Source organism: Sycon ciliatum, chromosome 4 (assembly GCF_964019385.1).
Source record: "Sycon ciliatum chromosome 4, ocSycCili1.1, whole genome shotgun sequence".
In the NCBI taxonomy this organism is placed as follows: domain Eukaryota; kingdom Metazoa; phylum Porifera; class Calcarea; order Leucosolenida; family Sycettidae; genus Sycon; species Sycon ciliatum.
Window position 1 is genome coordinate 27,855,515 of NC_088646.1, and position 12,212 is coordinate 27,867,726.

General features: G+C 48.8%; 1 protein-coding gene across 2 annotated transcripts; it reads right to left on the reverse strand.

Moving 5' to 3' along the window:
- Positions 1–991: 991 nt before the first annotated feature.
- LOC135815426 (alpha-L-rhamnosidase-like) lies at positions 992–11,232 on the reverse strand. Of its 2 annotated transcripts, none has more exons than XM_065328719.1 (12): positions 10,491–11,232; positions 9,338–9,530; positions 8,057–8,256; positions 7,010–7,177; positions 6,489–6,619; positions 6,195–6,276; positions 5,671–5,834; positions 5,145–5,280; positions 4,447–4,588; positions 3,313–3,768; positions 2,784–3,083; positions 992–2,122 (listed from the first exon to the last, which is right to left on the reverse strand). In XM_065328719.1, exons 1-12 carry the CDS (start codon positions 11,106–11,108, stop codon positions 1,512–1,514), a joined length of 3,201 nt encoding a protein of 1,066 aa, XP_065184791.1. In that variant the 5' UTR covers positions 11,109–11,232; the 3' UTR covers positions 992–1,511. The 2 variants fall into 2 exon arrangements, with proteins under 2 accessions (XP_065184791.1, XP_065184792.1); XM_065328720.1 differs by lacking the exon at positions 10,491–11,232 and having other exon boundaries at positions 8,057–8,078; positions 8,180–8,256; positions 9,338–9,389.
- Between the last annotated feature and the right edge of the window lie 980 nt (positions 11,233–12,212).

A 12,212-nucleotide genomic window follows, 5' to 3' on the forward strand; every position in this document is an offset into this window, starting at 1 on the left:
TGATGGTGGTGGTGGTGGTGGTGAGAAGGAGAGCTCTGTGCCAGAACTTTGCAGCCTAGACTAGAGAGCGTGTGTGGGCAGGCGTGTGTTTACCGCCATATTGCCAGGTGTGTCTTTACCACCATATTTATCAACCATAAGTACAGCTGCAGTGGTGTCTTCGACTTCATTCTCCCGAGTCAATAATAATAATAGTAATAGTATTTTAAAACTCGGATGTTGAGCCATAAATAAATGTAGAAAGGAAAAGGACATAAGGATACGAGTTAAAGGGGAAGTTAAGGCAAAAATTAAAATTTCACCGTAGTCTTCGGGGTGCTGAGTCGAATGGTCTTGGTCCGAGAAAGCTGAGATGCTCCCTTCCTACTTGAATCCCAATCGAACTCGCGCACTTCCACCAAAACTGGGTGACTGCGCCCTACTAGATGGGGATTTGTATACAAAATGTCACTAAAAGCGCCATTTCGTTCTTATAAAAGCACGGATGACCGCGATTGGCCCATATGTTGTAGTCTTTTGGACGCTGAGTCGACTGGTTTTGGTCCGAAAAGGCTGCGATGCAGCGTTCCTCCTTTATTCCCAATCGAACATGGTTGAACAAGTGGTCACGTGCTCCTGCGTACACCAGTCAGCTGGTCACCGTGCCTGCAGGGTACAACTTACTAGCCTGTTTGACCTTTTTTGGGTGCAGTCCTGTCACTCGAGTTGAACCTTGGTGTGAAAGAGTTGTCGCCTGCTGGCGTGGTGACCAGGTGATTTGGGCACCCAGGAGCACGTGACCACTTGTTCAACCATGTTCGATTGGGAATAAAGGAGGAACGCTGCATCGCAGCCTTTTCGGACCAAAACCAGTCGAACTGGGGTAGCCCAGGAGCGAAACCCACGACGTTTCACATTTCAGTCGCACAGTCGCCCGTGCCGTCTCCCTTATAGGTGCTATGACTCCCTGACGCAACGCACACCCACACACACACCTCATCCAGGCTTTGCATTGGGAACAAAGACTTAGAGGAAAGTAAAAAAATTACGATTCAATAATTATAATAAAATTTATTATAATTATCAGAATATTTAATATTCTGATATTCTGATAAATGCCAGCATGGCCACATGAAGCTAACCATGACCAGCGATGTCATATGCGAGCGTGCATAACGCGACCCTGCCACAAGGCAGCGACTGAAACCGGGGTAGCCCAGGAGCGAAACCCCCCGACGTTTCACATTCCAGTCACCCGTGCCGTCTCCCTTATAGGTGCTATGACTCCCTGGCGCAATGCACACACACACACCTCATCCAGGCTTAGCATTCGGGAACAAAGACTTAGAGGAAAGTTAAAAAAAATTACGAAAATTACGATTCAATAATTATAATAAATATTCTGATAAATGCCAGCATGGCCACATGAAGCTAACCATGTGAATTGATTCATGCATTTCATACTGAGGAGAATTATAGTGCCCGTAACACTTTGACAGCAGGCTTCTAGGCACTTCTTGTGTCGGCTCTGGTTACTCCTCAGCCACTAGACTGAAAACATAGTTTCCAGAGCCGACGGTAAATTCAATGTAGGTGCTTGTCGCCGCAGCGGCACTGACACCAGGGTCACCAGCGACGAAGGCATTGCTCTTCCATACAACGGTAGAGCCCTCGCTAACCAACCACTGGCTTGATGATGTTCCCTTGGGCAGTGGCACGCGCATCAATGCACTGCTGCCCACCGGCACGGTGATGGAGATGGTGTACGGCGAGCCTGCCGTGCATGTTGCTTGTACTGCCAGCGATTTCTTCACATCAAAGCATGGGTCACCGCCGAAGAATTTGGTGGATGCCGTGATGGAGCAACTGTGCTTGCCAACACACAGTGCTTTGATTTTGTCCATGGAGTTTGGAGAGGAGCAGTTGTAGATTGAAAAGTTGCCACAACTACCCTTTGGTGTTCCGAAAGATGCAAATGTGATATTGGCGATGGTTCCACTTGGACCCGCACAGGCGAGAGTAACGTCCTGGTTCTCAGTGCCTGTGGCGCAAGCGGGTGATGCCATTGTCCAAGAAGAGCGAACGCTGCCCCGGGCCGTGATGATCGTGGCGTCCGCACCGGCAAGATCTCCACCAGCACCGGCTGCAGTTTGACGACGCCAGCATTCAAACAACACAGCGCATAGTCAACAGCAGTAGCATTGCCACGGGGCATGTATACTTATCATACAAAGTATGTCTTACAACAATCGTATGTACCTGTCCTCTGTAATTGTAGATGCTAGTCTGGATAGAACTTTCTGGAAAGTGCCCCCCCCCCCCACACACACACACAACTGCATCCGTAACCAGGAGCTAAGGATCAACTAATCGCGGCTAGGGAAATGCCTTAGACATGTGATTGGAAAATGGAACTACAGCCAACTTAACTGCGGATATAACGACAATTCGTGAATAACGACAGAATTCCCATGCCCAGAGCAAAGTCCCAACTAACTGTAATACATAATTATAATATGACTTCGGGTATAAGGACACTTCGCGAATAAGGACACTTTTCTGATGCCCCGCCGAGTGTCGTTATACGCATAGTTGACTCTACGTCACTAACCACTGACACAAGTCGGCAATGGACCAAGGCTACCTTTTTTCCGGTACTCCGAGTTTCATGGTTATTCATCAATCGTCAGACACTGAACAGTATCCACTGCTATTCATTGCACTATTCCGGTACATGTATCATGCTTGAACGAGGACTGCTCTAGCATAGACAGTCACACAGTACTGCATGTACATGTACTCACGGATTGCCTGGGTGATGTACGGTGCAATGACGATGCTCTCCCAGCCCTTGGACACCGGCGCCACGTTCAGGCCGGCAATGTACTGGTAGTACCAGGACGACTGGCCACCAAACATGATGTGATTGCGAGAGCTGACCGCCGTGAACTCGTCGCCCTTCCAGCTCTCCCACAGCGTAGTGGCCGTCTGCATCACCATGTAGCCCCAGCTGGGGAACGTCGTCTGACTGGCCAGTGCCATGGCAACGTCATGGTGACCATACTTGCTCAGCATTGGCAGCAGGTACTTGGTACCGACAATACCTGCATGCACAGTGATTGAGAGTGGCACAGCGTGTGCAGGTAGTCAGAGGGGAGGGTTATGTAGTCTTGAAGTGATGGCATTGGTTCAGGCTTTAGAGTTCCCCTTCCATCTGTGTGGCTCCCCCTGTGCTTTCTTTTATCCAAGCCGCGTGGAATAGCTTTGTCACAGACTACCACTTCCATCAGTTCATAGCTATAATCATCACAGTCGCTGTTGCCACCAACTTACCTGTGTTCATGTGGTATGTGTTTGCTGTAACAATATCGGTGATGAGGTTGCCAACCACCGCCTCCACCTGATCCTCTGGCACGACACCGAGGAATAAGGCCAGTGGAACACTGGTCTGGGGACCAAGGTTTGGGTCGATATACATCTGCTGGTCCTTGTCGTAGAACGCTCCCTGGAAGGCCTCCCTGGTTGATTTGGCGAGGTCAGAGTATTTCTTTGCGTCATCCGCTTTCCCCAGCATCGCGGCGGCATTAGCCAGGGCGTCCATTTGCAGTATGAAGTAGAAGGAGGAGACAAGAGCACTGCTCTTTCTACAGCCACCACCATGCTGTAGAGAGCACCAGTCGCCGTATCGCGAGAATTCCAGCAGGCCTGACGTGTGATTGCTCTCTGCAATCAGCTGATCCATGTGCTGGGCAACACCATCATAATATGTGGCGAGCATACGATCATCGCCTAACGTTACAGGCAAAAAAGCACAGACGCACACCAGCCGTAAGTTGCTGTACGCATACATTATACACGACGAGAACTGGTTACCTGTACCTGCTCCATACACTGCCGAATCTTCTGATTATGTGTTTCCATAATGTCATTGAAGTCCAGTGAGTGGCCAGCCGGCGAAGATTTTCTCGATAATTATAATTATGGATATACAGTAAAACCTGGTGTAAGCGACCTCTGGGTTTAGCGACCACCTGCTCTTAACGACCATTTTTCCATGCACCGACAGTTCTACGCAGACACTGTGGGTTCTAAAGACCACCTTGCTTTAACGACCGCTTTTGTTTGCACCGTGGGGTGGTCGCTTAAACAAGTTTTTACTGTAGTGTTACTGTGGTTAATGATCAATGCACACTTGGTATTGCGGGTGAAGCCAACATGCTCAATAGTAAATGCCCAAGTGGTGCAAGGGCACACATGCATACACACACACACATGCACACACGAGCGCCGCGCATTCAAGCATTGACACACACACACACACACACACACACACACACACACACACACATACACACACGCACACACACGCACGCACGCACGCAGGCACGCGCCCACGCAGGTGTGGGCGCGCATGCACACAAAACGCACACGCGCACAGCTTTAACACAGTCCCAGTGCATGCCCTACCATAGTACTGGTACATCCATTGCCAGATGAGCGTGTATGCAGTTCCCCAGGCAGGATCGGCCGGCGCACCACCATGGTGGTACCATGGAACACAGTCGGGCACGGCACCCGCTATCTTCGGTGTTGCCTTTGCAATCTGGATCTGTGCAATTCCACAAAGTATGACAGACAAACAATACTCACATTGCACAGCCATGTGACTACTGCAGGATATGTAATGTGTGAGTCCACGGATAAACCTCGGCATTACACTGGTGGTAGATGAAGTGATTCGTCCTCAGTGCCAGGATATGTGAACGCCAAAGAAGCTCATGGCTACAGTACTTGATGCATCCAAATCGTTGCCCCTACGCCAACTGGGCCAGGCCAATGTGACATGACTGTGCCTGCAACTGTCCACACACTCAGTGTCACACACCTGCTCGATCATGGAACAATACTCCGGGACGCTTCAGATACACATGTCATCACGGTGTCTTACTGGTACCTGTTGAGTCAAACCCCTTTAAGACGAACTTCAAGAGACTCGTGAACAAGTTTGTTTGTCTTCTTTGGAGTATTCGTTATCCACTTTCGGCCCAAAGTGGAAAATACTACAAAGAAACCAAAAGATGTTTGCGCTGTGTCTAAAGTCCAGAGAATGGATGTGCTAAAGAACCCTTCATGCACTCCTGTTCTCCATGTAAAGTCAGACATACTTGCGAGTCTAGGATATCTCTCATGAACTTGGTGTAAGATGCACCCATATCAAAGTTGTTCAAAGTCGTCTCAGCTGACAACTGTGCATCCCCCAGCCAGCCACGTCGCTCGCGTTGGGGGCAGTCGGTTGGGATACTGGAACAAACGAGAGTCATACACACACAGATATCATTATGGGTAGCCACTGACATCGTACAGTCATTCGATATTACAATTCGTATTTTATCCGGTTTTTGACCATTTCCGTCATGTTTCCATTCCGACAAGTACATCAACTACACATGCTACAAACAGTGGAGCTACAGTAAAACCTGTCAAGGCGACCACTCGGATAAAGCGACCACCTGTCCAAGAAGACCACTGAAACCAGGATCAAGGGGTGCTATTTCCAGTCAAATGACCCTGGATAAGGAGACCACCTGGTTTCAGAGACCACACTTTAAAGGTTCCTTGAGTGGTCGTCTTAGACAGGTTTCACTGTACGTTATAATGAGCTCAGTTATGTCGCTAGTCTCTTAGTCTTACTCTATGAAGTTGGAGAGACTAGCGGCGCGTGTGATGTGCTGCACACTGTTCAGTATGTGATCGTTGGGCGCAAACTCGATGTTGCCACTCATCTCCATGTCCGTGTGAACAAAGTGAGCCACCAGTGTACGCGTTAGAGATGGGGTACCGGGGAATCCAGTCATCTAATCGAGATAGAAACACACCAACACACTGGGATAAGAGTTCCTTGCGTTGTATTCACGTTTCACCAGGGCCTGTGCCGAACGGTATGGAGGGGTACCCGTTAACTCTCATTCAGACAATGTCAGCTTGGGCTATGCCATAACCCATGTACATGTACTAGCCATGGTATAGGATCGAGGACGTTACAAGTCATGTTGATGGCAGTGCTGACTACAACACGTGAGTACTCCACCTACTATCTGGCTCAGTGTTACATGTCTTACTCTCATCACCAAGTTCCTTCTCATATCACTTCGCCTTCCTCTCACGTAGCCAGAAAGTATATGCACTCTATCTTAAGATCACAGTACACGCCTTACCTGAACATAGCGAAAGCCAGAATACACAAATTTCGGCTCGAACACAATTGGCTGACTGTACACCTTGTCACCAAAGATGTATCTGCGATAGAAACAAGAGCAATGAAGTTCAGGGAGGCTTTGATACACTGTTACACATGCAGAGCTGTGGGTGTATAGCGTATAAACCACACTCCATCTATGTACACGAAGTTCTATTGTACCACTTATCACTTATGGGAGAGGTCCCTCTGCTCATACTGTCATACTGGATGGTGACCCAAACAGGCCGTATTACGGATACAGACAACTCACGTGGAAAGCTCAGCGGTGTTGCCATAGTGATGGTTGACAAAGCCGTTTGGGCTCATGATCTCGGCGTGCAAGAGGGTGACATTGGTGCCGGGTTCACCGGGACTGTCCATAGTTAGTGTACAGATACCAGCCTGCAAGGGGAAACAGCAGGAACCGCAATTCTCTCAAGTTGGGGCAGGATATACGCATTCCAATAACATGAGTGGCAATCCGCATGATGTGACCGATAATATCAAGCATCGATCCGTTCTGGAAGTGTCGTGGAATGTTGCGAATTTATTAGCATCTCACATTGTTCATTGCCTGGGTGAATGTTACATTGTTCATTGCCTGGGTGAATGTTACATTGTTCATTGCCTGGGTGAATGTTACATTGTTCATTGCCTGGGTGAATGTTACATTGTTCATTGCCTGGGTGAATGTTACATCTTCTATGTGATGTGTTTGGTCATTCCTTTTCACCATGTCAACACATTTTTTTTAAAACGTTAACGGTATTCAATGACCTTGCAGCCACTCACCATGTTCTGGCCAAAGTCGAAGACAAACACTCCCGGTGCCGGCTCGCTGAGCTTGATTGCCGCGTAGGCTTGGACTTTGCGAACTGGCTGGATGGCGGGCCATGACAGCACACCCGTAGGAGGAGTAGCCACAGTAGCAGCAGCCGCCCAGCTACTGTCGTTGTATAACTGAACACAGGCACAAGCGCATGCATTCGCCAGACTCAGGAAGTGTGTATGCCAGTATACCATCAGATCATACTCTCGTTCGGACAATCACACTAGTTGAAACATACACAGTGATTCAGACATAAGAACTGAATGAAACTAGGCATGCATACACATGTACAGAACAGTGGCGGATCCAGGATCCGAAACAAGGGGGGGGGGGGCACACTACAGGCTCAATGGAACAAGTTTACTTTTACAATGACTTTTGTGATACTCGAACATGTAAATGTATGGGCACTATTGGTATAATATAACAATCAGCAATTGTACCAACCAAACGGAAAAAGACCTGTTTTATGATGTTTGTGATGTTTTATGAATTGATGTAATTATTTAGTTCAAGTTGTATAGTAAAATAATTAATTTCTAATGCTGGTATGCAAGTGTGAAATACTCGTACTATTAGTTCAGCTATCAGCAGTGATTGCGTTGGAAAGCAGCATACGCCTGGGCTTCATCCGTGCAAACCGGTCGATGACGGCATCCGTAGTTCTGGTGCGCACGGATCGCGGATCGCGGAATACAGATCGACGCGACGAGAGTTGACAGTTCACAAGTTCAGTACACGCGTACCGCGTATCGATCTACGGACCCGGTGAACCAGTGCATGAATGTGTACAGTGCATGCAGTACAGCGACTGGGCCTTGTCATCTACACAGGAAGTGTGCGCGAGCTCGGTTTCGATCGAGATCAGTAAAAAAAAAAGTCGGTCGGCGCTTCTGAAGGGGGGCACGTGCCCCCTTCGCCCCCCCCCCCCCCTCTAAATCCGCCACTGCAGAAACCTGTCGTGACTGAAGTATGCATTACCACTCGTCAAGAACCCCATGTGTACTCACGGTGCTCTCCCAGAATTCAGTCTCCATGGATGCATTGTACATCTGCCCATTGTAGATGTCGTCCGCCACGATCGGACCGGCAATTTGCTTCCAGGCAGTGCTACTAACAACATCCATGGACGTTCCATCGTTGAAATGAATGCCGCACTTGAGCAGCAGTGAGCGGCCGCCAGCATGTACTGATGTCTGGCTGTACCATCCTAGAAGAGACACCGAGGAAGACAAGTGCATTGTACATTTAGCCTAGACTATCCCCACCACAATGACTGTAGATTGGGTGGGTGGGTGAGTGCGAGTACTGGTGAGAGAGCATGACTGGGAAGAAATAGTCCCGAGATACATTGGATTAGTTTGCCACCTTGGGAAAATCAGTGGGTAAATTATAGCAGCTGACTGCCAATGACTTCCGATAGTTCAACGGTTACTATCTTCTTCAAGTGACTCAGTGTTGATATGATTATCAGCCACAAACACACACAAGTATAAAGTGTCATGGTTGAAGATGTGTGTGCATGCATGTGTGCATGTGTGCATGCATGTGTGCATGTGTGCATGTATGTGTACATGTGTGCATGCATGTGTGCATGTGTGCATGCATGTGTGCGTGTGTGCATGTGAATATGTGTATGCTGATGGAGGTCTGTCTACTCCTCATCTGTGGTTGTGCGATCAGATATGTGGTCAAATCTCAAGTCGCAGATGCTTCTGCCGCTGTCAAATAAGAGGTACCCTCTGCGGTATCGGTACTTTTCAAGTCATTACAAATTTTATTGACTTGCTACACAGCGCATGCCTGCTGTGATTTTCCATGTTGTTCTTTCGTTGACTGCTTTGGCTCTTCTTCTTGCGTTCCAGTTTTGAAAGTAACTTCTGTGTTGGCTCTGACTGAATGCTGTATGAACTAAAAAACCCGGAATGTAAGAGGACCTTCTCACGCTGTGATCGTATCCAACACAAGAGCACTGCAGACTGTACTAAGGTGGTGGCTGAGCAGCACACAGCCTGTCAATGTGAGGATTGTGGACCGTAGCTGCGGAACAGAGGTGGCCTGGCTCAAAGCGTACACCTCCCCCCCCCCCCCCCAACCACCATGTAAGCATACTGTTGTGCAAGTTGCACATCCTGCAATGGCGGCTTTCACTCTGGTCAGGGGGCATCACTGACACGGGTCATAGTCACTGGTAAGTCTGAACCAGATATACACTCTCATGTTCTTATCCAGAGTGTTACGGGTGCAGACTTAGGTATTGATGTTACACCCTGAGCACCAGCCCGACGTACCGTGTCCCAGAGTAACGGCAATGACATTACTCTCGCCGATCTGCAAGTGGTCGGTGACATCGTGCGCGTAGTACGGAAGTCTCTCCTCAAACGTCGTGAACGGTCCCAGGACATGATCGCTGACCAGCTTGCCGTTGATGTGCATGGTGTAGTAGCCCAGACCAGCCACGTAGCAGAAGCTGGCAGCAAGGCCCTGCACAAATACATGTACGCACAGATTGCAAGTCAATACAGTCAACCCAGCCGACTGAAATCTGGAGATGACCAGATGGGGTCCCCCCCCCCCCCCAGTCCCTACTCTCGACATCTACCAAAAAGTCTATGCCATCATATAGAATGATTCTGGATAGGATGCACGAGGTGTGCTAGCACTGGATTCGAGGTACACCATGTCAGTGAATTGGGAACTTGTGGCCTTGCACGAGGAAACATGGATGTGGCAAATGGGATTTCGGCCTTTAGCCTCTGGTTGGTGGGTCTGGTCTATCCTCCTCCACCGCCGCTAGGAGCCGCATCTGACACCTGATAATGGGGTGGTGGCATCCTCCGGAAGCGGAACGGTGGTTCTTAACCCGCCCTGTATGCAGACCCATGATTTTTTTAAGATGTCAGCGATGCCAATGAATCGCCTTGCTACTCGCCCCATACATCCTCTTCACAACTCTTACTTCTAATAATTATTACAAGAAGGTACTTCAATTTGCAGTAGTTGGATTCCCACTCCGCGGTTCACCAATAAACACGACTGGAAATACTAAGTCTTGTTCCTACTTCATGCCTGAACTATTGTTTGGGGGTGCAGAAAGGACTTGGCAACGGAGCGTTGACTACACACCTCTACAGTCATGGCAAGCCAAAATTGACCTTGAGAAAAAAGCAGAGCCACGTCCAGCAGCCCGGTGTCCATATTGTGGGCCCCCACAGCCTACGCCTAACACCCAGGGTTCTTATATTCATGAGGTTGGGTTTCACTCGCCTCAACTGTACATGTACTGCATGCGTGCAGACAATGATTGTGGTGTTTTCCTTTTCACTAGGGCACTTATAGGGGCTTAGGACCCGCGGACTGGGTGGGTGTTTATCGACATTTGTGCTGACACCAAATCTTTTTTATTTTGTGCAGAAAGTGCAATAATTGTGGCCGGCCTCTTACTGAGTTTTCCGTTGAAAACATGTTGATGTCGACCTTTGGGTTGATTGTAAACGATGTCCTTAGCTGATTTCCCTGTTCACCATCTAACCACACTGCACCGCTCCAGTCTGAAACCGTCAGTAGCCCAGTATTGAAATACGAACTTCCAGCCGCTGAGGCAACACCTTTGCTATCACGGTATGCCACCATCCATACATAGACACTGTCACTCTGCAACGCTGGCGTACCACTGTATTCGACGTTGGTCGATTGGTTGGATTCCACCCAACCGCTATCCCAATGGACACTTGCCAAGGAGGAACCTTCCATTAGTGACACGAAGCCATCGGAACCCAACATTTGTCTTCTAGCCCATTGCAGACTCTTCTCCACGGCGTTCAGTCCGCCGCTGCTGCTGTTCTGCCATTGCATAAGGGTCAGCTGATAAGCGGTCTGCACCTCGGCACGCTCCGTATGTTCCAGTGCCCAGCTGAATCGAGGACGAGCAACGTCCAGTCCCAGCGGTCTGTCCATGTACTCCACACGCAAACGTGTCGGAATCAGCGGTCCGGCATGGCCGCCGCCCGCTGAACAGGCGGCGAGCATCAAGCTAATGAGAAGCCAAGGAGAGCTCCCCATCGTGATGATTTCTCAGTAAGGGCACGGGGAGAGTAACCACGACTCGATATTACGAAACGGACTGAGTTCTTTACAGATCCGATTGAACTTCAACTTGTCTATAATTATGCTTCACCTTCGGCCAAGGATCGAGGACTGCGACGGGAGGAAGATCGGCTTTGGCGTAGAATCTACGATCATGCCCATTCATGGACCGGTAGAGATACTGCGGCAGCGCCCACTGCCCGTGGCCGCATGATCAACATGATCACTCCGATCCGACATCGTCCTTACTGCTAGCATGCTGCATCGCGTGACCAGGTAAGGACAGGTGACCGGTAGGTCTACGTGACTGCGTGATTCGCCTACTCATGGCCCGGCCATACACGCTCTGTCTGTAGCTGACCTCTATACACTGTACCACAATGCATGTGCAGCCGGCTACAGTCATGATGACAAACTGTGAACCATGGTGAACAGTTGATCAATAATCGCAATGCCATGGAATGATTATGTGCATAAGTATGGTGTTGTTACCATCAGAGTCACAGACGATTATTGCAATTGTCAGCTACAGTGTAAATCAATGGAGAGCGTATTTTGATCACTGTCAGAACGTTGGGCACATCCCTTTCAGCCTTTGACTTTGTGCTTATGCGGGTAGAGGTGCATCATGTACAATGTAGAGCACCAGATGGGACCCGGCGCCATCGGTAATTTTGACATTGGTAAGTGTATTACCTAATATTTCTACATCCAGTGTGATACCGCATTGGAATCTTCAAAAATCATTCCATCAGACTCCGAGAAAATGAGAAACTTCCAGTCGGGTTCAAGCAGCAGCTCCATGATCTTAGCTAAAACCAGCACAGCCACTTCAACTTACGAACGATTTCTCTGCACTACTGGCAACACCACCAGTTTTTTTTAAACATGGTGGTAGTCGACTTGTTTTATTCAAAGCCCCGCGAATAATAGCAAGAAGGTACAAGAGAAGAGCTAGAGAGAAAAGGGAAACCAAGGAGGAGTCCAGGTAGAAAAGGAAAAGTCACTTGAAAGATTAGAACATTGAAAGGATCGGTCACGCAATACGGTTAATTCCCACCGTGGATAGGATAATTCAGT

Bases quoted from the DNA above. Each gene is read 5' to 3' on its own strand.
- LOC135815426 (XM_065328719.1), bottom strand. From the start codon at position 11,108: ATGGGGAGCTCTCCTTGGCTTCTCATTAGCTTGATGCTCGCCGCCTGT. The intron at 9,531-10,490 runs GTAAGAGGCCGG...GTATTTGTGCAG, and splicing joins TGTTTTCAACGGAAAACTCA to GGCCTTGCTGCCAGCTTCTG. The intron at 5,835-6,194 runs GTAAGGCGTGTA...TATCTCGATTAG, and splicing joins CTGGCTTTCGCTATGTTCAG to ATGACTGGATTCCCCGGTAC.